At 36.9% G+C, this 24433-nt stretch overlaps 1 protein-coding gene across 1 annotated transcript in view; it reads left to right on the top strand.

Annotated features, from left to right (window-relative positions):
• The first annotated feature begins 812 nt into the window (after positions 1-812).
• Positions 813-24433, top strand: part of DNAI3 (dynein axonemal intermediate chain 3) — a 29612-nt gene continuing 5991 nt past the window's right edge. The window contains exons 1-16 of the mRNA XM_042786350.1: positions 813-901; positions 6529-6661; positions 8007-8045; positions 12321-12502; positions 13050-13154; positions 14031-14192; positions 15705-15904; positions 16182-16298; positions 16963-17150; positions 18062-18186; positions 18286-18375; positions 18815-18886; positions 19644-19772; positions 21746-21819; positions 23206-23353; positions 24122-24209. Of these exons, the coding sequence (XP_042642284.1) occupies positions 6544-6661; positions 8007-8045; positions 12321-12502; positions 13050-13154; positions 14031-14192; positions 15705-15904; positions 16182-16298; positions 16963-17150; positions 18062-18186; positions 18286-18375; positions 18815-18886; positions 19644-19772; positions 21746-21819; positions 23206-23353; positions 24122-24209 (1837 nt within the window). The 5' untranslated portion in view covers positions 813-901; positions 6529-6543. The remainder of the gene's footprint in view (positions 902-6528; positions 6662-8006; positions 8046-12320; positions 12503-13049; positions 13155-14030; positions 14193-15704; positions 15905-16181; positions 16299-16962; positions 17151-18061; positions 18187-18285; positions 18376-18814; positions 18887-19643; positions 19773-21745; positions 21820-23205; positions 23354-24121; positions 24210-24433) is intronic.

Here is a 24433-nt window from a genome sequence, read left to right as displayed (position 1 = left end):
GTACAGTGAACTAAGTGGGATAACAGGCATGCTTAAGTCATTCCACTTGCATGCAGTTAAGCTATTAAAGTTATTAACCGGTGTTCAAAGAAACGGTCTCCCTTCACCGCACTGCGGAAATGATGGTTTCGGTGGTGCTGCCCGCCGGGTGGTAGTGCCGGCGTGAAGCCGGGTTATGGTAACTGCGTCCAGTCACCAGCTGCCTAATTCGTGCTGCAAGCACCCATGTGAGCATTGGTTTGAAAAAAAAAAAAAAAAAAGAAGGCAAAATAATGACACGGCAAAACCAGGGAGAGTAGCAGGCATTTTTAAGAGAGGGAACCTCCTGGCTGTAGAGAGAGAAATTGAAGACAGCGAGGATCTCTCCTGCCTACAAAGAGGAGGATGGAGGGTCCCTGGAGAGCCACTAAGGACCAGCACCGGGTGCTCCACAGACATCAAAGGAAAGATATTTCAGGGTTCCTGTGTTTTACATTGCACCAAAGCAAATTAAATTATTTTTTATGCATCAAAAATATGAAAGATGTGGAACACAAACCTTGTCATTACCAAATCGCATCGAATCACCTAAACCCCCTTCCCCGCTGCAGACGCGCCCAGCGCTGCCGGGCAGCTAATGGCGGGGACGGGGGGGACCGCGGGCCGAGGCGGCTGCCGCCTACACACCCCATCGCGCTCTGCTCCCCGCGTGCCCCGGGGCGGCGGCGAGCCTCCCGCGCACAGCATGCTGGGACACGTAGTTTTGATCTAAACGGCCGCCTTCCTGCGAGGCTTCCCCTCGCGGGGGCGGGCTTGGAAAGCAGAGCGCTGACTGGATGCCGGAAACGTCAATCCTGGCCCGCCCCGTTGCCCTGACAACCGCGCGGCGTCAGGGAAGCCGCGGGGCCGGGCTGCCGCGCAGGTAGGGCGGCCAGGCGGGAACGGGTGAAAAATCACAGGCCTGAGCGCACGGGCAGCGGCCGGCAGGGAGGGGCCGCCGGGCCAGGCTGGGCCGGGCCGGGCCGAGGCGGCGGCGCGGAGCCCGCGGCCTGCTCCGTGCGGCCTCAGCCGCCTTTTTCACCGCGCAGCCCGCCAGCGGGCCCAGCGCCTTCCTCCGCCGCCGTGGCTGCGCCGGGGGCGGGCGGGGGGCTGGCGAGCAGCGCCGAGCGGCTGCAAAGCCGGCCTCAGCCCCGCCGGCGGGCCCCGCTGCTGCTCTGCTGCTGCTGCGCGGGACCTGCGCATTCCTCCTCACGGCCCACTCCGCGCAGGGTTTTGTTCCAGCAACCTAGCTCTCACATTTCAAAGATCAGATGATAATTATTACTTTTGCTTAAAAAAAAAAAAAAAAAAAAAAAAGGATAAAGGCTTATCCAGTGGAAATCTTTACAATACAGCATTTCTGGTGCAAAAGTCACAATATATGCTACTGTTTGCTTCCTGAAAGGATTGTGTTATGGCAACTTAAATACCATACTTATTAATTATTGAAGTAGCGGCCAAACTGTTAATAAATTTTAATTAAGTTGACCGGCGGTACTGGCTCACAACAAGTTCTGCCTGGGCCAGTAAGGGCCTGGGCAAGATTACAATAAAGCTATACTTCCACTCTTTGCACCCTTTTTTCTTGGACTGATGGCTTCATTTCTATAGCCAGAGGTAATATAACTATTTTCAGTAGCCCTCAATTTTTCATCTGTCAATTTGCCCTGTTACTTTTTGAAATGGTGCACTTTTGGCAGCAACCTTGTTCGCAGGCAGTATGCTCCATAATTCAGCTACCATTTGTGCAATGAAATACTTCTGTACTACTTTTGTTTGTTTTCAGGCTGTCCCTTGGTAAGCTCATGTGATGCCAGATAGATCGTGTATTACGAAAGACCGTGAATAATCATTCCCTGGTCACTTTCTCCAGGCCTCTTGTGATTTTATTGCCTTCTGTCATATGCTCTTTAGTCCTGTCTTTCCCTGGCTAAAAATAGTCCTTGTTTATTCCCAGTACAAAACATGTTCCATATCTTCGATCATCCATGTTACCCTCTTATTTTACCATTTTCAATTTTATTCTATTCCTCTTTGAATGGAGGAAAGAAACAAAACACAGTATTATCCCATATTTTAATGAAGTTCTCCATTTTGTTCTTCATGCCTTATTAATTCTTAACCTAATTTTACACTTACTGTACTTATCATCCCAGAGCCTATAATTACCTCTCTACTGGTTTCTGTCAGTAAGGCCTAGTTTCATGAGAATTTGTATGTGTGAAATCAGGTACCTTCAAAAAGAACTATTCATATGCTGAAGTGATTTGGCAGTTGCCAAAAATTCAGCTTTACTCCCTGCAATTTATACAATGAAGGTGTGTCCAAATATGCACAAGCAGTATTAACTTCAGGTTATATAACTTCAGGTGTTTGTATTATTTGCTCTTTGTATAGAGCAAAGTAGAATAAATTTAATTAAAGTGAATATGAATTTCTGGAGAGATTAGGTCATTGTCAAGATGATATTTTTAACAAGTTCCTAAATATTTACAGACGAATGTGATTTTTACCTTGATAGTAACACAACAACAAAAAAACAAGTAGCACATGTTTTTGATAATTTCTTTGTAGTGATTTTGTTAAATGGAAGTGCACTCAATTCTTCTGTCATTCCAAATTGTAGTAAATTAGAGCCCTAAATTAGTAATGCAGACAGTCTTGACCTTAAATCATTCCATTAGGCAACAAATGAATCATTCCATGTTCTCAATTCAGACAGCATCTTTTGTACCACTGATAGCTAATTAACTTTCCCTTTTTGCAGTTCCTAGCAACTTCACGGATTTGTTTTATAACTGTAAACATTTCAGTACATTAAATGATTATGAGAACACTCTGATCTTATTTTTTCTCAAGCCTAACGTTCAAAATATTATAGCCATCTCTAAATGAACTAGGTTACAAAATGTCAAATAAAGTTGTCAGACATTTACTTGGGTTTTACCAATTAAATAATGTAACGCTGCGTTTCACTGAAAAATTGCTGAAAAATTAGACTGAACATATTGAATGAAATTTTAATATTACCTACTTTTTAAGAATAAAATATATGACAATGTTTATGACAATAGATTTTCAAGAGCTATTATTTTGTATAGGTTTTTTCACTTTTAAATTTTTGAAATGATGTTAATTTAAATGTTGTTTCCAAACTCTCTTCTCAATCACAGAATCATGAAATTATATAGCATTAATGGAAATGCATGTTTCTGGACAAATGTACATATTAAGAGTCCTTTCTAAATAAGCAATATAGAAATATCCCTAAGAGGATAAGAATTAACCACAGATTAAAGAAATTATATTTTTTGTCATATTTTCTGATAGCCCTCTAACACAGACACCAAACTTTTCATGGTTTTCTTGATAGGATTTGGTACTTCGTGTAAAAATTTAGGGAGTGAAAAAAACTCCAACCCCTGCAGTAAGAGGTAACTTCTGAAAATACTAGCTGTTATCGTACACATTAACAACCATTAGGATTTTTATGCCTTTATGTCTATTTTGGAAGAGGTGGGCTGCAAAAGATTGCTCTTCAGTACCTGTTTTCAAGTTGTCAGTGGTGTTGGTTTCCCGCAGGGAGCACCTGGGGGAGCACCAGTGTAATCCGCTGTGAAAAACCCAACTTTGCATACATGCTTTGTAAATGGCTATGGGCTCGAGTATGCTTCCAGAGGAGTTTTTAGCTTTTGTTTTATTTTGAGGCCTTACATATTTCCTAACCACTGACAATCATATGCCCACAGGATGGCAAATGGGCAGATGCAATATGGTGTTGCGGATACTCTAAAAGGAGATAATTACTTTGTACTTTTCTATCTGCTTTCCAGCTGGTGAGGTTCTGTGCATCACAGATGGAACCATGAACAGTCCTATCACTGCATTCATTTTCAACCCTTAAGCAGGGATACTTTTTGTATTAATATATGCATATACATACACTCAGACACTCATGCTGCCTTCACCAACACTACCCTCATCTGTATAGTGCTGTGTGTACCTCTGCACCTGATTAAAGAAGGAGGAACTGCATTACTGGGAGACAATTTTCAGAAGTTTTAACTGTTTTTATAGGTATAATATACTTGAAGTCAGTTAGAAGGAAAAGGGATGTTATTACTTGCAAGTTTTTGTACTAAACATAGACATGTGACTTATCTCAGCCCTCTCTGTTTCCTCTATTCATGTGACTTAGAGTTTAGGTTACTCAGAAGATAGAACTCAAAATTTCCAAATTGGCTTTGTTTCAGTGTATAATTAGGAAATGGTGAAGTAAGACAATGTGACTGTAATGTATATGAGATGGTTCATATTGTCCCTCAACTACTTTCTAAGCCAGCTGGCCTCTACCCTGGAGGGCTGTCTCTTTTATCCAGAGGCATCAAGATCCATTTCAAATTAGATTAATCACAGAATCCATTTATAAAATGGGTCACAATTTTAAAATGTAAAATATACAGAGAGATGGATAAGAAATAGCTTTGTGCCTTTTTTTTTTTTTTTATTTAATAAGAAAAAATTAGCCTCTTTTAACCATCTGAATTGACATGCACTCTAAGTTAGGTAGCCCTAAGTGTTTCAGAACTATAAACTAGGCATATTGTTCAGTGTAGAGGCTCATTTGAAAGATTATAACTGGGAAAATACATAAAAAGTTAGACATATATTAGACATAAATATACTGTTAGGTGTTTGTAGTCCTGTATTTGACAAAAAGACTGAGAATAAGGGCAGAAAAACCTAATTTTCTCCACACATTCATTATATGTGACTTGCAAGAGTTTTTTTAATCTTCCAAAACCATCATCCCTTGCCAGGCAAAAGTTTCAGAATTCTCAAATGTTAATCTGTTTTGTATTGGTATTATTGCTTTTTGGAGAAAAGCAGAAGATTGAATTGCTACAGTTCTTCAGATGGATTAACGAAGGGGGCTGTATTTGCCATAATGACCAATAACAGAGAAATGCACTAACGTCCCAGGGATGCAGCTTGTCACCTGTGACCTGCGATATCCCATACAAGACAAGAGAGCCTGAGGATTTATGTTTTTCTATTTTGATTGCAGTGAAACAGAAAAATATGTAGCTATAATGTCAGACTCTGCTCCCATTAGCAAAATTTACCTTGAATTTGTGGGAAGTTAACATAGATCCCAAACCCAAGCTATAATACCAGGCTATAATCCAGGACCTGTATCTTGCCATCAGTGGCCATCTCCAAACTAAAATTTATATTGGAAGCTAAAATTATATTGCTTGCTTCTGGAGTATTTGAGAACTGTGTTACAAAACAGAAAAACACTGTTTCTCAGTCTGGGAATGAAAGGCCATCCCAAAGCCAGGATGACCACTGAAATTACAAATGCACAGGCCACGGTGTGTTTGTTTTAATGCTCACACTATTTTAGACCTTTCATTGGGAAAGTCTCAATATAGAATGTTCATTTTACAAACTCACCTTTTCACCTTAAGCATCCTGACAGTAAACGCACTGTTCACATCTGCAGGCAGACAGGCTGTAGCTCCTGTAAGAGTTCATCAGAGATAGTTATGTCATGACACAGTTCTTGAAGGTGCCATCTCTTTTGGTCCTGTAAGTGCATCTGCTTTCCTCTTGTTAGTGTTAAAGTTATAATAGCATCCAAATACTATAGGTGCTTTGTAGACATTTAAAAAAATGGTGTTTCTCCCAGTCAGTTTGCAGTCTTAAAAATAATGGGGAACATGGAAGAGGACACAAACAAACTGAGAGTCCCTTATCCCAGTCGAATGCCTCTAGCTGTTCAAGAATAACATCAAATAATTTTCAGTACTTGTGACAGAATTTGGACCATCCCAATGCAGTTGTCCTGTCGGCTGCTATGTGTGTACCTTCCACAGGATGGTGCTGGCAGTGTATTCTGTGGCAGTGTGTTGTCCGGTTTGTACAGCGGGCAGGCTGTATTGCATTTCCTTCTTTGCAGTGGAACTGAGCCTTTTCTATGCTGCTGTTCTCATCCTTATTCTAGGTTTTGGGAAGAAGGAGAGTAAATGAAACAAGAGTACCGTTCTGTACAGTATCGTCTCCAGCTGCTACATGTAATTATGCATACAACTTCTTTCCAAGTTTGTCCTCCACAGAACTACACTGAAAAATGAACTGGAAATAGAAAAGCACAGAAATGCTTTGTGCAGCTGAGTAATGATTTACACTTAAAGACATTGGGACAAATATATACAACTGGAGAATTTTCACCTGCACTCTTCCCACTGTAGCTGAGGTCCTTAGCTTTCTGCAAGGGAAATCCCTATCCTAATTTAACCTTTCACTGGTTTGGATATTTTGGAAGAAGTATTTCCACTTATTACATATCATACCAAAATAGTGGTTATTATTTAAAATTATGGAACATTCTTTTGGCTGTGTATGAAAATATTACTGCAATGATAAATCATGGACCAAATTTTCACTCATACATGGTGCATTCCACTGTCTGTTTAAAGTTTATTGATATGTATCTTTCTCTAGTGAAATCTGAAAAAAATGTCGGAAGATCTCGTATCTGGCAAGACCTCATTGAAAAGTCCAAAAACCTCAGCAAAGAAATGGAAAGGTGGAAGCAAAGCTAAGAAATCCTCAAAAGGAAAACAAACACAGCTTGGTATGTAAGGTACAGCAGCAATTAAACAAGCAGTAATCTGGTCTCATGTGACAGGTACCTTAATTTGGGTCCATGCATTTAAGTAAACATGAGATAAATTAGAGTATACTATTTTATATAATTAATGGAGATCTAGAATTACTGATTATGGTTTTGTAACCAATATATGAAACATAACAAAGCTACATTGCAATATTTACGCTTTGTCTTGGTAGTTTAGATTTAATAGTTTGTGGTGTCATAACAGTATTGAATGGGAAACTGAGAGGCTTAATATATACATTTATAGTGGGGAGTTTCACAAAAGCTAACAGCCCAAGGAGAAAGCATCAGTCAGAGAGGTATCCCCAGAAGCAAGAGTTCAGGTGCTCAGGATCACACTCTAAAGGTATAATAATAGAGCTTGAAAATATATCAAAGTCTCATAATTTAATTTTGCACTGCATTTTATTGCAATTTTTTTTGAGATATGCTGAGATACATCTCACTCGTGTCATTTATAAAGTGTATAGTTAATGAAGTGTGAAGTGTAAGGCTAACGAGCCTTTGCTATATACAAATATTTTTCTCCAGTGATCCATGCACATTCTCAGAAAAGGTGGGAATGTACTCTTGCTTGGGTTTTATTTGTTTTGTTTCATGGATTTTTTTTTTTCTGCTGTGACAGCCACCTTCCTGAAGTTGCTTTGCCCAACCAGCTGATTAATTGCTGTTGTGCTGCAGAGAATATTCTGTACATCAGTGCTAATCTCTTCCCATCCAACCTCGCTGGGAGGTTTGCAGACCCTCTCTCAGGAGCTGAAGAAAGCCCGGCTCCTGCAGCACCCTGCCAGCCAGAGCAAGCCTGCCCACTGCACCACTTGTCCCAGGGGACTAACGCCTGCTCCTCCTGCAGCCTCCCAGTTCTGCTGCTTTCTGATGTTAGAGAGCCTTGCCCATTTATCTGCTCTCCACATGATTTACACCGTTTACATGGTAATTGCCCCAGGCAGGTAGCAGTCAGTGCCGTTTTCAACCATGGAAACTGCGGTGTGCATCACAAGATGACAGATTTCTTATGGCTTCTCTCTTACGTACACCACCTGCTCAAAATAAAAATGAGTTTTAATCTCCATAGTTTCAAAATATGCTAACATCTCCTTAATATACAGACCTATTTTAAAAGGCTTCACTGATTTCTTGTGTTAAATTTGAACTGAGTAGAAATTATTTTTTTGTTTCCTTTTCACAGTTTACTTTTAAATGCAAATATATATTTAAATGTTGCCCTAACAATGAAAGAACTGTATATAGTTACTTTGTTAGGAAGAAAAACTACTGATAACATCATGTTGTTATATTTCAGGTAAAAAAGATGAAGTTGATCTTTCTATGGCTGGTATAGGTAAGTGCTATGATGACTGGGCTTTAAAGCCCTAATAGTTTTGGAGTACTTTAAACATTTTGAAGCTTCAATGTTACTAATGCTAGGGAATGAAAAGGAACGATTTTTTATGAATGGGAAAAATGAGAAACTATGAAGAAATGCAGCTGTTAGAGTAGTGATTACAGTACCACTCTGAGTAGCAGGCAGTGCAGCAAGGAATGCTGAAATAGGTGTGGGTTTGTAGAAGATGTTTTTATCTTTGGTCAAGGGGAGTTGGGATCAGGGGAAATAAAGAGCATTAGAACAGAATTATAGGGTGCAAAATGTTTGCATTTAGTAATAGTTAAGCAAATGAAAGAAAATATTTTTATCCTTTTTAACTTTTTGTCAAATCACTGAATCTGGTGTGAAGATAGCTCATTTTTTTGATCAGATCTAAATAAACACTGATTGATCTCTTTTGCTTTGTAGAAAAAAAAATCTGCCATTTGAGCATCAAAAGATATCAAGCACTTCTCTTGGCTTATGAGCAAGAAAAATGCATTTTTATGTGTGGCCATAGTTATGGCCTAAACCATGCGATTATTTTAATTGAAATATATTCTTTTATCTTAAACACCGAATAATTTTAAAACATTTTTTCAGATCTCTAGTTAGATTTTTCTTCTGACCTGATTTGTGCAAGTTATATATTTTGATATAATTTAAATCGATATCAATGTCAAATTTGTCTACCTTTTACAGCAACAGCCCAAAAGGTTATCTTCTTAATTAGCTTTTAACAGTACAGCTTTTATTGATAAAAGCTAAAACGTAATGTGACAAATATACAAACCAGGTAATTTTAAAAGAAACCATAAATCACTTGTCTTCCTACCTAATCCAGTGAGCACACAGGCGGAAACGAAAATTGCACTCTGATTAGCTTCACCGAAATGGCTAAATTGCAATTAGTGAAAATGGGCAATAAGCGATGCCTCAGATGATGTAAGCGTTCCTTTTAAAGTTGTATTTGTGGTGTTCCTGGAGATACTTACTTTTGACAGTAAGAGAGAATTTTACCTCCACCTAGTGGCAAATAAGATTAGAAGCCATAATATCTGAACTATTGCTGGAAAGATGTTGCTAAAGGCAGGAAAAAGTGCTACTACATGCAAAGACTGTGTAGGATTTAAACTGTATGCATGGTACCTCCTTAGTGGAAGATCTGCAAGTGTGCTTTACTTCTCTTAGAGCTTTCGGGTCCTTTGTGAAGTTCTCGTGATACAAGGAGCTGTAGACTGTTACAAATTATATGGGCACAATTTACTATTAGAACACAATATGAAGCCTCTTATTAGATGCTACAGAGTCTTTACTGGAAAGCACTATTCAATAAAAATGTTCATAATAGTAAGAATTCCAGTATCAGCTCTTTATGTTACAATAATGAACCTATAATACAGATCCTATAGTACAGAATCTGTTATAATATAGAATTCTATAATATAGAATTTTATTTAGACTAAAAGATGTACATATTTTAATTCTGATCATTACTTTGTTTTTAATTTGGACTTACAGCAATAGAGCGGTGAAGAAAATAGACTATTTGTCCTACTCTGCTCCCCCTCATAGTGATGTCTATTGTATTTTTGCTTAACTTTAATGTATGCTTGTATTGTTTCATTTGACATTGAAATCTACATCTCTTTGGAAAGTTTTCTTTAGCATCAACATTTGTGGACAAGGCTGTATGCATGATTCGGCATTTTAAAAAATAATATTATACAAGCTTCTTGACTAAATGACAGTTACTTCTGTTTAGGATTTTTGATGTATCAAAAAAAAAATCTAATTGTTTGGTGTTACTTAAATTTATTTGAGCCATGGGAATAATCTCCTGGAAAAAAATCCCATAAGAATCAGTAGATTATGTTTATAAATTTTCTTTAGGTTCTAGTCGTCCTAATTGCACTAGTCACATAACCAACCCTGAGGACTGAGATATGTACAAATTTTTTGCTCCTTTGCTCTCCTGTCCATTCTGTCCTGTGAGCCAGCTGTGCACGGTAGCGGATGGAAATTGCATTCTGTTTCCATGCACAGCTCTAAGTTTCTATCCTTTTTCTATCCTATGAAATTTAATTTGCAAAAGGAGGTCTAATTTCTTTGTCTCTAATATATCAAAATGTAAAGTATATCTGTACCGTTACTAGGGTTTGAGTCTGCTTCCTAATGGCATCCTAATGAGGCCTCATGCCCTTGGCTAGGGTGGCCTGGGAGTCCTGCAGATCAACTTTTGCAGTTCCTTAAAAGGATTTCAAATGACCCTGGAATAAACACTTTTTCTAAGCATGGTCTCATAGCCAAACTGATAAGCAGAAGAATCTAGCAAGAAGAATCTAGCAGAAGAATCTAGCTTCTAGAAGAAGAAGCAGAGGTCTTGGCCTCATATGGAGGCTAAAGAGAATAGATGTCAAAATGGCAAACTCTGGAAGATAAACGAGTTGTGGCTTGGTCTGATGTTACCAACAGTGAGTCTGGACCAGATGACTTTCAGAGGTCTTTCCCAATCAACATCCCTATGATTTTGTAGTTATATTTTTATGAAGCATCCGCACAAAATTCCCAGAAATCTCTGAGATATCAGGAAGGAAATTCATGCAATATTGACTACAACTTGTGAAGGAAGCGAAGTAATGGACTGTGCATGCTATGAATGGATTGTGTATGCTTTAAAATAACTAGCGAATATCAAGTAAATCATACTTGTTCAGTGCAGGGTATGCCAGAAGCATCGCACATGCCATTAATTTTAGAGATGACTATCACAGACCGGGTGCAGTGGGGGAGCAGCACTGAATGATTTTAAAGGATAAATGTCAGATTCATCAAACATTATGTATTATGTGATAGGCTTATACAGAGATTTAGCTTCCTGGATGATAGAGACTAAGAAGGATTTATTATTTTGTCAGTCCTTGTTGGCTTAGGTTAGAGATGGCTTCTAAAAAACATGCTGAGCCAGCTGGTCAATATCATCATTTTAGATATATCAACTTCAATTTAAGGCACATACAAGGAGAAAAATACAAGTTCTGTGAATTAAGATAAAATATTAAATAACTCAAATTTAAAAAACAGAATGAAACAAAGAAGATAGAAAGTATCAGCTATTATCACAAAAGCCAGCCCAGTACATAAAAATCCCATGTATGAATTTCCCTAAATCTTTTCCACTTTCCTGTTTATCAAAAAGATGACCATTCAAAGTGAATGCCTAGTAGCCTCGGACAAAAGTATACTGGCCTTCATGAAGAATGCTCTTACTGTGGCAGCTGAGACATACAGCATGAGTCTGCTAGCACGGCAGTATTGCAAAGGAAGAAAAGAATCTCGTGGGCAGCTGGATTCAACTAGCTGGGCCTATAGTGATCTTAATCACTTATAGCTGTTACATAAGCCAGAAGGCAAGACATGTAATTTGGGAAGGACCAGTGTTACGTACATGCAGCTGACATACACTTAAGAAGCACTGTATATTATCTTCAGATTGAGTGTTTGCAAAACACAGTCACCAGGTCACCTAACTCTACCCAACCTCACTATAAACAATTAAGGTAACAATCCCAGAGCTAGGATAAGAAATAGCTATCTTGTTCTGAATTGAAATGAATGAACCTAACAGGTCATGTGTATAGTAAACAACAGCTATATGTTCTACAGCAAAGCTGAAAATACAGTCTTGTATCTGACTTGAATCTTAGTGACCTTGCTTTAGTCTCACCTGTTAGTTGAGAAATAGAATGAATTGCATTCTGAACTGGATGAGAGGAAGATGAAAGGCCAAAATCAGAAAAGTATCCTTAGTTGGGATGGTATTGAAGCCTTGTTTAGATTAAACATTGGCTTAACATGGCATTACTCTCCAGGGAAGGACTAAAGTGTATTTATTTATTCATGGGCTCTTCAATCAGAGCCATGCAATTGTGTCCTTAATGTATTAAAAACAGTCCATTAATGACTCTCCACTAAAGCTCTTAATCATCTGTTGATTGAGAGGAAAAAAAAAAAAAAGCTCATACTAGGAATAACGTATTCATTAAGTAGGAAATGCTAGGTAGAGCCTCTTCCAAAATTAACAAACTATAATACAGTTCAAATTCCCTGCCTTCCAAAAAACCAAAAACTAAGATGAGATATTCAAAGGCATTCCATTAGAAAACAGTAAAGACCCAGAGTTATTAAGGCATACATTTATGTTTAAGCAATATGCATTTGTTTATCATGTAATTTTGCTTTCTTTCATAGGTCACCCAGAAATCTTTCCTTTAGTTTTCACTACAAAGACCCAAGAAATTTTTAATTGCCGAGTTGATGAAGATGTCACAGAAGAAAATTGTTTCAAACTTATTAAAAAAGAGGACATCATTCAGGACCTGAAAACAAGAGCTGCAATTTCTGATTTCCATCCTGTCAAAAAAGTTGTCCTAGTATGTAGCTTGTTTCATTCTCACTTTAAGACTTCATGCTCTCAGAGTACACATGCTTTTAATGATAAGGTCTGTCCTTGTTTGACTCTATATAAATGCACTAATGCTGTACTGTCCAAAGGCTATAGGACCACTGTCAACTCAAAGTTTCTCATGGTTCACCATGCCACTTTTTTTTTTTTCTTCAACTATAGATTGAAAATATACTAAACGTAATGTAAATATTATTAGTTTTGATTCTGTGAACTGGCAGAGCTTCACACATTTTGGCTTCCCCTAATTCATGATCTATTTATGTATTGAGAATCATTGAAACAGTTTCTTTTCTGTTTAATTCTCTGTATGAAAAGGTTAGTTTTGTCCCAGACTCATTTTTATTACGAAATAAAACCCACCTGTTCAATTAGCACATGAAATTCTCTGTTAAGACCACAAAATTAACCAGATACCGAATTTACACTAGTGGTGGCTTTGCCAGTCACAGGCTCATGTCTGTTTTATATGTTACTTGCTTTCAGTTTTCCACTAATTATTTTAATTAAAATAGGAATATCCAGGGGAAGAACTTTTAGTAGTTTTTGATGCAAAGTTCCAGTATGGACAGAACTTTTACTTTGTTGCTTCTGAGGAAGCTAAGGAAAACCTTCTGAAGGTAAGAAAATCCAAGTATACCACAGCTCTGTTCTATGTGTGAATATTTCCAAATCTTGTCTCATACATATACTTCAGGAATGGTACTGTAATCATAAGCATCTGGTATGCTTGGCATGCCAGAGTGTTTCTCTAAACGTTAAACTGCTCATGGAAAAATACATGTATCACTGTAAAAATATCTTTTATACTGAGAAAGACTGAATTAAATGTTTGTATTTTACTCCAGAGGGCCAGTATAATGCCCATTGCTGCATTTTTATCATAAGCATTAATTTCCTCTGGCAAGACTTAGGTTTTTAAGTAAGACATAAAAATAAAATATTATAATATAATGGGAATTTTCAAATAAATATACTTAATTTTTCACAATATGTACGTATATATGCTTGAAATTATACTTTAAGTTTTTTCTTGAGTTCTGAGTAACTCTAGATACATAGAAGACTTCCCCTTGTACATTGCATCATAGGAGAAGGTTCATGGATAGGTTATATAATTTTTCAACATGAGTTTGTCATCCAGCATCAGGAGAAGTAACAATAGAAAAGCAAATTGCAATTCCAGTCAGAAGGTCCTAATGTAGAAAATCACTATAAACTCTTTCTATATAACAGTGATTTTCTTGCAAGACAACAGTCTCTCTTTAGTAGTTAAATATTAAATATGTAACATTTATTGGAAAATTCTAATGCACAAATAAATGAATGAGACCTAACCTAATTGTTCCCAGGGGCACAGTATAGCCAGACTTACTGCATTGAGACAAAAGTAAAGAATGTATGAATAAAGACTGAAAACTGGGTTTCTAGTTCATACTTACACTTGAGTAACACATTTTTGAAAAAGTACCATTTGTCACTGTTTGATGTCACAGTCTGCAGAAACTGCAGAAGAAAAAGAAGACAAAAAAGAAGAAGAAAATAGAGAGGAAACTCTGGAAGTCCATCCTTATAAGCCTCCTGTCCCCAAACCTTGGGTTTCTCTTGGCAGTGAAAAGGAAGTTGAAGAAGAATCTGTTAAAGACACTGATACAAAGGTCAGAATCAACAGATGTTAGACAATGAAATATCAAAAAAACCCCAAATTTCTTTTAAGTTCCTTAAAAAAAAAAAAAAGTCAGGAAACTGAAAGCTTCAATCCTAGTTTTGCTTGCAGTCTCACAAGAAAAAAAAAAAAAAAAAGAGAGAAATAGCTCAGCTTTTAATAAAACCTGAAAATGCTGCAGAATTTTTTTTTTTTTTTTTTTTTTTTTTTTTTTCACAACTCTCTTCTCGTTAAGTCCTGAAAATAAAGCATGTGAGACTGCATTGGACACACCTACTTTTTCAGCTGTAAGTTCAAAAGTCCTGCTCATCTTTGGTCATTAGCATCTCTGCCACTTTTTCCTCAATTTATTATCTGGCCACATTACAAGTTGAGTTACTGTAATTATATTCTAAGGACCTAGTTCTGTTTCCATGGAGCCGAGTGAACTCTGTTTCATTATATGTATGGCATTTAAGTAGAATGCAACATTTCTAAGGGATCTCTAACCTCAGAATAGATGTTACTGACTACAGATATTACAAGCTGACTTTACGGAAAGACTTACTTGATTAACTCCACCTACAGATTATACTGAGAAAATTATACATCCAAAAAGCAGCTCCACTCACAACTGTCACCTAACTTGTGATGTGTGGGGCATCCCCAAGCATTTAGCTGTCCATCAGTAATTTTCACTCAAAACCTAAATCCCTGTCCAGGGAGGACTGGCTGTTTTGATAGTTCTCAACAACTGGACATCTTGCTTATACTTAAAAAGATGTCTGATTGTTCTAAAGCTAATTCACAGTCACTAAACTTAACCCACATTAGCAGTCCAAGTATTCTGTATTCTACATTGCTGGCATGGCCCACTCAGAAGTATTCTCAACCTACATTCCTCTCCAGTTCTGTGGGAGGTGCTAGGAAAGAAGTACCTGCCTAGGAATCCAAGACAAAGCAATACCTCTCTACTGCCTGACATCAAATGCCTACCTCTCTTTGTGGGTAGAAGTCAAGCCACAACCCTTCTTCCTTCCTAGTTCTCAGTCACTCAAATTTTTGTGGATCCTCTTCAGGGTATTTTCTCTCCCTAGGCACTGCAAGAGAAGCTGAAATACCTCACCCAAAGTTAAGAACTGCACTAAGAGGGAAGGGCTGAAAAGTTATGCCTGGGAAGTCCAATGCAGTATTACATAAGACCTCTTGCAAATCAGTCCTTTAATTAAAGGTGCAGTTTTGATATTGCATGAATTAGAAAATGTAATTCTCTTATTCTATTACCAGAAATCCAAAATGTTACCTAAAGGCAACTTCTTCTTTAGAAATACAAACCCATCTTCTCTTACATATGCAGGTTATTTATATAAGCACTTTAGAATTTCAAAATGTAGAAATATAAGTAAACTCAGCACAGAAATCATCAATAGAACTAATTCTACAATTATATGAATGCTGCCATTTTACAGAATGAACTTTCCAAAAACTTTCTCCTCTGCTAACTACAGAAATATCTCTTTTCCAGATTAGATATGTGATTTCTCGAGTACGTAGGAAGTTTGGTGCACCAATTACATTTACTGATAAGAATGCTTCACATGTAAAAGATGGTTACATTGAATGCACCTCCTATGAAGACAAAACTTTCAGCATTAAAAAGCTTGAAAAAGATGTAGGCATACAAATGGTTCCTAAAGTAAGAGAAGCTAGTACTCAGACAAAATGGTAAGTGTAACAAAATATTTATCAGCTCATTTATTAAGCTCCGCACTGTTTTTGATCTCAACTAAAGTTATGTAAATTACCTCTTCTGGAGTTACTCAGTTACAAACTGATAAGAGAACAGAATTGGATGCTCTGTTTGCATCTTTCTTCTTTCACTCTTTTCCAAAGAGTGAAGGAAAAACTGAATATACTTAGCTTTTAATTTACACATTGAATGGGTTTCTGTCTGCAATTGTTTCTATACCTACTCACGTTCAAATTTATTCTAATTGGTTAGGACCTATCCAAAAAATGCAGCCACGCAGTATTTTCCTAGACAGTTGTCAAATGAAGAGAAAGAAGAGAGTCTGTCATCAGAGAAGCTGAAAGAATTTCTTACATCAGTACATTTAAGGTAAAATTACTGCAGCAATACACATTAAAGGCTACCTGAAATAATAGAGAATACAAGCAAGAACTCTTGTCTGAGTGGACCATCAGTCTGATCAAATACTGATTTTGTTTGTTTCTATATACTTTTGTGGGCTTTTGCTTATTATTTTAATATTAACAAATATGAACGTAATACTTGTTTCTATAAAAATTAACATGAATTCTATGCCATATAAAGATGAATGTTTGTTTAAATAGATATTAGAATTGTTAAAGTTGGTAGTTATACATCTTTTTGAACAAGCTGCAAAGCTATCTTTCAAACACTGCTCACTCAAGCAGAGGCTTATGCAGAAGAGAAAAGGTGCTGTCCTACAGCCCTTAGTCAGGGGACAAGTCCCACTTACTGACATTTTTTGCACAAGAATTGGACAATTGCACTGTACTTGATCCACACAGAACTAGAGTTAAATTCTTGGTACAATTAAATTATTTATATTTAAATGGAAGAGGATTTCCTTACAGTGATGCATCGAGGAATTAATGCTTGCTTTTTTTTTTTTACTACCGTGGTCATAATTTTGTGTAAAACAAAAGCTGCCTCTTTACAGAAATATTTGTGATCCTCCTACCAGATAGTCACATCTGGATTGTTGAAAGTGTTAACTGTTCTTTTCACAAAACAGGATGGAAATTGCATTGCAACAAAATGAAATTATGAATGCTTTTTTTGATGACTGGAAGGCCCTAGCAGATGAAAGCTATTCTGGTGGCAAGCCAGATGTTTATCTTAAAGCATACCAATCATTCACAGATCTGCACTATCTCAAGGACAGAACTATTAGCTGCATTTGCTGGCATCCAACCATTTATGGTAACGTGGTTAAAATACTGATTTGAGACTTGAATGACATATATTATATGACCAATATAAAATAGGCATCTTTCATAAAATTATCAGCTTTTAAATTTAAAAACAAATCAAAACTGATTTAGTATGTCTGTCTGAATTGCTGATTTGAGATTAAGTGAAAAATGAGACAGACAAATTCTTTGTAGAGTTCAGACAGGCCAAACAAAGTCCCTCACACTAATGTATAAGTGGAGATCATAGGGAAGGGAAATTTCTCCATTATGAGGCTCATTTAAGTAGGGCTGCAACTGTGCCAGGTCCTTCTGGTGGCTCTGCATGCCATCGTTGTTCTCCCCATGGCTGGTTCTTGTAGCATGCCCAATACTTGTGAAGAATGATACAGCTACAATGGGACACGGCTCTGCTGAGTGCCAGGGAGCATCACGAGGTGTACTGAATGTCTCCTCCTGCTCCCGGACGTGGATTATTGCTTTACACAGCCAGGCTTAAAGGCACAATGAAGTTCTATATACACGTCCTAGCTGCACAGCATACTACTAGCCAACAGAGCAGCCCATGTAGGAAATTAATTCAGATACAAAAGATTTGATTTCATGATGGGTGGCCAGGACGATATGCCTGTCACATCATTTCAGGTGCAGTATGACACTATTAAGGAGTAGTAGCAAAAAAAGTTTAATTTTATCCTGATGCTCAGGTTCTATGACTCACTGTTAAATAACTTAAATAACAAAAATAATTTCTTTGAAGTTGATCTGTAAAAAGAAAAACAAATACATGATTGGGTTGGGAGGTTTTTTGCTTCTTTTCCAGTGTATTCAAAGTATAAATATAAGTCACTTCGAATAATTAACAGCATGTTGGAATTTGAATTATCTCTTCTGAGAAAAGTAATTTTCTTTCTCAATCAGGGATTATAGCAGTATCAGCAAAAAGGCAGCTTTCTTCTGAAGAACAAGTTAACCTTTCTGATAAATCATTGCTGCAGCAGCCAGTAATACTTTTTTGGAGCTTCTTTGACCCTATCCATCCTCAGGTATTTAATCAGCACTTTTATATCTGCCAAGCGTTTAAATAACAAGAAAACAATCAGTGTGACGGTATTTCTCAACTATTTTGTTTTTCTTCTTTCTAGTTAATATTGGAGTGTTCTGAAGACATTTACTGCTTTCAGTTCAGTCCAAGTGATACAAACATCGTTGCTGGGGGCTGCATCAACGGACAGGTGATAATTCTTTGTTTAAGAATAAAATTGGATATTTCTATATTTTCTTATAGTATAAAAATAAGAGTGAAGACATGTACTCAACATCCATAGTAATACACAGCATCAAAAGACAGATGTCAGAGTCTCAGAAATGGTCTGATCCTGTACTGAAGTTATGCCTGGTTATTCCATAGCTGAGCTGTTCCTGTACAATGCTTCTTTGTAGTACTGATAAACAGGTCAAGCTGTAAAGACTCTTTTTTGTTGTTGTTGAGAGAAGTGTAGCCTTTCAACTGATTCCATCAGACTGAAGAGGCAATACTTTAAAGACTTCATAAATTCTAGTGCAGAGAATGAATCTTTTATTTTTCCCCAAACCTCCATGAACTGTATTTGAACAAATGCATATTAACATAAAGGATGAAATAATACAAGCTATACTAATTTCTCATTGCAGGTTGTACTGTGGGATATTTCTCAATATGAAGAAAAGCTGCAAAATGCAAAAACTGTTGCTGATGGAATCAAGGTAACAGCTGTTAATATGGTGAATGCTTCCATTCTAAATACACTGCAGTACCTCTATGTGTCTGTGGGGAAAAATGGGTGGAGGTATCCTGACTCAAAACAGAGTAGATAGTCTTTGCAATGAGAAACTAGAAAGGATAAAAAACATGATGAGTTAATGAAATAAACCCATTATCACAATATAGTTTCTACCTGATTAATCCAGTTTAATAGCTTTACTGCATTTTGTGCCAACTTTGGCTTCAGTAAGACTGTTCTTTAATGGGCATCAACATGTACTCAACTGTTGCCTGATGAAGCCTATCAAACACATATAGCATTTGTGGCTGAATGTAATACTGAAAATTATTCTGGAACTTTATGGAGAGAAGAATGTTAGCTTGGAAGATGAGAAGCAGATTTCAGTGGGAGGAGACTATGAGGGGGATAAGCATCAGAGACATCTAAGAGCAGAGGAGGAACTAGTAACATAAGTGGATGTGTGTGTGCCTGTGGAGGCATGTTGTCATTACTTTTAGAGCTTCATATCCATATCCAAGGCCTGTTTTGATGCTTGCCTTTTTCTTTTTTTTTTTTCTTTTTTTTTTTTTTTTTTTTTTTTCCCAAAAGAAAGGTATTAGACCCCTAGAAAGTTTTATAAACTCATCTGAAATAGGTGAAGAAGCATTAGCATTATGTGAATTAACATTTTTTCTTTGACAGGTGTACTGTTGTATTTTGGAAATATACTAATATATCTCTTTTTAAAACATTTCTAGCCCTCTCTTATGCAAGTCGAGCAGAATAGCACAGAGCCACCTCTAGTGAGACACTGTGCAGTCTCTACCATAGAGTATAGTCATAAAAAACCAGTAACAGATATATACTGGCTGCCAGATTTTTTAAAGGTGAGTTTAAAAATTCACTTTTCTTCTTTTTATTGTTTTCCTAATCTACCACTTCAGAAATCATAGTTTAAACTGAAGATAAAATATTAAAGATTCAATTATTTGTAATAGCCTTCATTATTTCTCACTGTATTTTCTAAATATTAAATAATCTGGTGCTACTTGTCCCATTCATTGTGCTTTACAACTGTGCTGCATTCTCAATCTGATATGAATCTGCTCATACTGGAAAACATTTCTGTAGCTTCATTGAAAATTAGAATTCAAAATTTTAATAAGCCTTCCATATCTAAAATATATTGAATTTCTTCTGTGAGCAATCTAGCCTGCCACCAAGAATTCAGAGAAATAATTTCAATTACCTAAATATCTAGGCACCCAAAAGTGGTGTTTCTGTAGTTACTTTAATTCTTCCAGGTCCTGCCTGTGTACGCAAAACTTATATTTTCTGTGAGGATTTTAAAGCTCCATAGTACGTAAGGTTTATGTAGTTAAAGGGTCCAACACTATTGCAGGAGTATTAGATGCTCATTTACTACCAAAGTACTGCAAGTGGTTGCCCAAATTAGTTTGAAATGCAAATATAGTCAAATGCAAAATAATGACAGTGGAAAAGCAGGTCAAGAGGAAGAAGGCTGAGATCTTTAAAAGGTTTATGCAAATTAATATAGAGTAATTTTTGAAAACAAATTTTTAAGACCTCATCGATACTCCGTCTTTAGCAGCATTACCAGAAAAGTGAGAAAAGGGGTGCACATATATCAAAAAAGAAAGCTTATACAACTATTCATTATTAAATTATGCTATAGTAGTACCGATGGATACTAATTGGTACGAGATGTAGAACATGAGGAAAGGGGTTAGATAGCGGAATGCTGTTGTGGTTTTTGTTGTTTGGGTGGGGTTTTGCCAGGGTTTAGGCTCAGAAGGGTGTTTTCACGTTCATCTGGGATAACTGATACAGGGGACCCCTGCTTGATAAATAACACTGACAAAGGAATCACTCTGACAGTATTTAGCACATATACTGGGATGTACTTTTTGTTATATAAACATGGAATGTGTGTCAGCCTTGGCACAGCATTGCAGTTTCTATGGCACAGTTCCTAAAATCAGCAGTTCATTATTACATATAAAGGAAAAAGTATTCAAAGCTATATCCAGAACCTAATCCAGCTTTGCATGATTGAGAGACTATCATTTTGACTCTTGGTAGGCAACTCATGAATGAAAATAACAGTAGGATTTGGCCTAAAAAAAAAAAAAAAAAAAAAAAAAGGTGTAGCTGAAACTTTGCCAGATGGTTGATAAGTACAGTTTTAGCCAACATATATATGTTCTGCATATATTGAAAATTATATTTGATCAGAGCATAGCCTATAATCACATTTCCTTTATTTTTCTGAATAAATTAAAATAAAATTGGTATAAAACAATGACTACTCATTAAATGATAAATACTATAAAGCCTGCAGAACTCCACATACACAAACTAAACTATTAATAGTTAATGTCTGAAGGTACCACTACCATCCTGCAGTGTGATAATTTAAGAGAGATGACCCATGGTGTAAACTTGGCTAAGAGATATCACTCCAACCACATTTAGCTGTTTGAGATAAATTTCTCAGTGGTGTGCATTTTGGTTAAGCTGGATAAAAAAAAATTACAGACATGGCAACCTGAGGAGAGCCTGACTTGCAGTGGTGCCAGCAAGTATTATCCTGCTGACTTAAATTAGAATTTTAGGTGTTTAGTAGGCAAAGGTGGTATCACTTCACTTGAAGTACATTTGTAAAATACTTTGACTTCGTAACTCCAAGTTAGTAAGTCCTGATTTTCAAACATTATCAAAGTAGACACAGTGACTTAATTTCTAGAAACCCATTTTATGTGTTGAAGTACTTAGCAGAGTATAATTTTTGTGTCTCATCATCTTCTCCCCTTGTAATTATTGTTACTGTTATTTTTAGGACAACCGAATGGGTGCTACTTTTGAAAATAGAGCTGAAATTTGCATGCAGCTTGTGACCTGCTCCCCTGATTGGTATATACAATACATACTCTACAAGATGTCTTCCCGTTTCCTTTCTAAAGCTTCATGAAGCATACTCCATGATTTAACTAGCACAGTTCTGGATTCTTATCAGCCTATCCTGAATGGCTGAAACTCTGTATGCAAAAGAGAAGCGTATCAAATTCTTGACCAGTTAAGCCCTTTACAGTAATGCCGTTAAGGGTTCATTAACTGAAAAACCTTACATGGACATGCTTATATTCTGTGTGTACCTTAAGAAGAGTGTTGGTCACACATACATGGGCCTAGAGAGCCACACCCCCACACTTAAACCAATTACGTGACTTGCACAAAAAGCTGTTAAAGATTTTGAGGCTACAGAAATACTCAAAACTATATTTAAGCTTAGAGAACTAGTGGGCAAAATTATTCTGTATTAATCTCCTCTTTTGTGGGCTGAATAGTCATGATGGTTATGACCAAATATTACCCTGTGTGAAAGGCTGGCAAGGGGGCAGAATCCAAAAAAATGGAAATAAATGTTAGCTTTCATCATGGCAAAGGGCTTAAGGCTTCAAGGCTGCATGGAAAGGAGGGTCAGAAAGCACAAAGTTTGGTAATGATACAAAGTTTTTTTTCCCTGATCAAACACAGAGAAGACTTCAAAGAATTAAGGCAGAAGAATGATTGCAAATACAGTTGTTAATAAGTCTGTAGTGTAATGCAAGTAATGCACATGGAAGAAATAATTTAAACTATTCACACACCAGGGCTCCAAATTTAAAGTATTCCCCTAAAGTAAGAGCAGAGAAGTCACTATAATGTCATCCTTGAAGAGCACGGGTCCCTGAGCAACTCCTGTTAGAAAAGGTAAAGAGATGTCAGCCATGAGGAAAATTATCATTGTCTATATCAAATCTGTGAATGAATGTCCAGAGTAGAGCAAGAGGAACAATCAGAAGGCTGAAGACTCCAATAACAGATTAAAGTGAGTGGGACTATTTGCCTTGAATATCAGCACATAAACTGGCACACACAAGAACTGGGAATGAGGTTTGATTTGGATTACTACATTACCTGCTACAGAGTTCTGTCAAGTTCTCTCAGCCTCCAGGAATTTCACCCAGGTAGTGCCAGTAACTTTACCCAGTAGCTCCATAAGCAAACTGTATGTATGTTATCTAGTTGCTTTGGCATAGATAACAACTGATGAAATGATGAATAAATGAATATATGCCATCATTTATAAAAGAAGTAATTAAGTATCTAGCATGTCTGCTTTTCAGAGTCTCTATTGGTGTACCAAGTTTGAAGATGAAAGGCTGAAAAAAAAAAAAAAAGCAACTTTAAAATGTGTAGAAAACTGCATCTGACTGAAACAAACCCAGGGAATAACATTATACAATCATTTTTCAGCTCAGTATTATTTTGGGCTATTCCAGCCACCAAACTTCTTGAACAACCTTCATATGAGAAAGTAAGAGAGGAGGAAATGTTTGATATGCGCCCTGATGTTTCAGATACTTCTAAGCATCTAGATCTTTCCTGGAAACCTCTCATAAAGGTACTATACACAAATATAGAACAGAAGTATCAAGCCAAACTGTAGATATGACCAGAATTCCATAGGAATGTATTAATTTGCTTCCCAGCTCTTTAATTTTTTCAGCAAATTGTGACTCGCTGTGAATTTCCTTCTGCTTATGGAATGAAGGACTTTGATGTTCCTCTGAAACTTCAGTAAAATGCAGTTTGAGAACCTAACTCAGTATACACAATAAACAGCATGACTGCCGCTTCAAAACTGTAGTAGGTGCAAAAGTAGTTTTATTAATAGCATAAGTTCCTGTCAGCCTTTTCAACTGCTGTGCTCTCTATCTCAGTGGGTTTCAAACTGTGAAACATGGTCATTGTCAACAGAACGATAATTGCTGGCAACCCAATAATCACTCTGATGAAAACGGTCATGGCAGTTTGTTAAAAAACTGAGGCTGATCTGTAAAAAAAAAAAATAAATAAATAATTTTGGCCCTGCTGATCTGTGCTGCTCAGAATAGCTGCAATCTAGTACAGCTGTTGAACAAGCATGACCACTGGAGCTGTTTTTTTGCTAGAAACATGGCAAAATCCTTATAGTGAAAGGCTAACACAAGAGAAACCACAGTGTGCGTTTTCTCTGTGTTTGCACATGAGGCAGCAAATACTCTTCACAGAGTATTATAAGCACATTGCAAACTAAGACGACCTGTTTCATTACAGCAGAAAGTCATTTAGTCTTGTGCCTCAAAGATCTGACAAAATGAGTTAACAAATGCATTTTTTTTCTGAACAGATAAACCTGTATGAAAGTGATCCCAATGCAGAGCATGGTCCCGTCAGAATTAGTTTAAGGGAACTGCACCATCATTACAGAACCTCAGGTAATATTATTACACCTTATTGGGGAAAATGTTTTTAATAAGTTTATGTTTCAGTATATACATCATGACAGCTGAGCCACAAAATGTTGTATAGCTAAATGCATCCAGAGAAAAAGGTTTCTTAAATATACTGGTATTCAAAGTATGACACACATGTATTGACTACAAAGATATGTACACGTACTGAATAAAAAAGAGCAGTTCCATATCCACAGTAACTCTGC

Source organism: Tyto alba, unplaced genomic scaffold, assembly GCF_018691265.1.
Source record: "Tyto alba isolate M040663 unplaced genomic scaffold, T.alba_DEE_v4.0 Super-Scaffold_1000006, whole genome shotgun sequence".
Lineage (NCBI taxonomy): Eukaryota > Metazoa > Chordata > Aves > Strigiformes > Tytonidae > Tyto > Tyto alba.
Note: the sequence above shows the minus strand (reverse complement) of the source record. Positions and strands in the feature narration are given on the sequence as shown.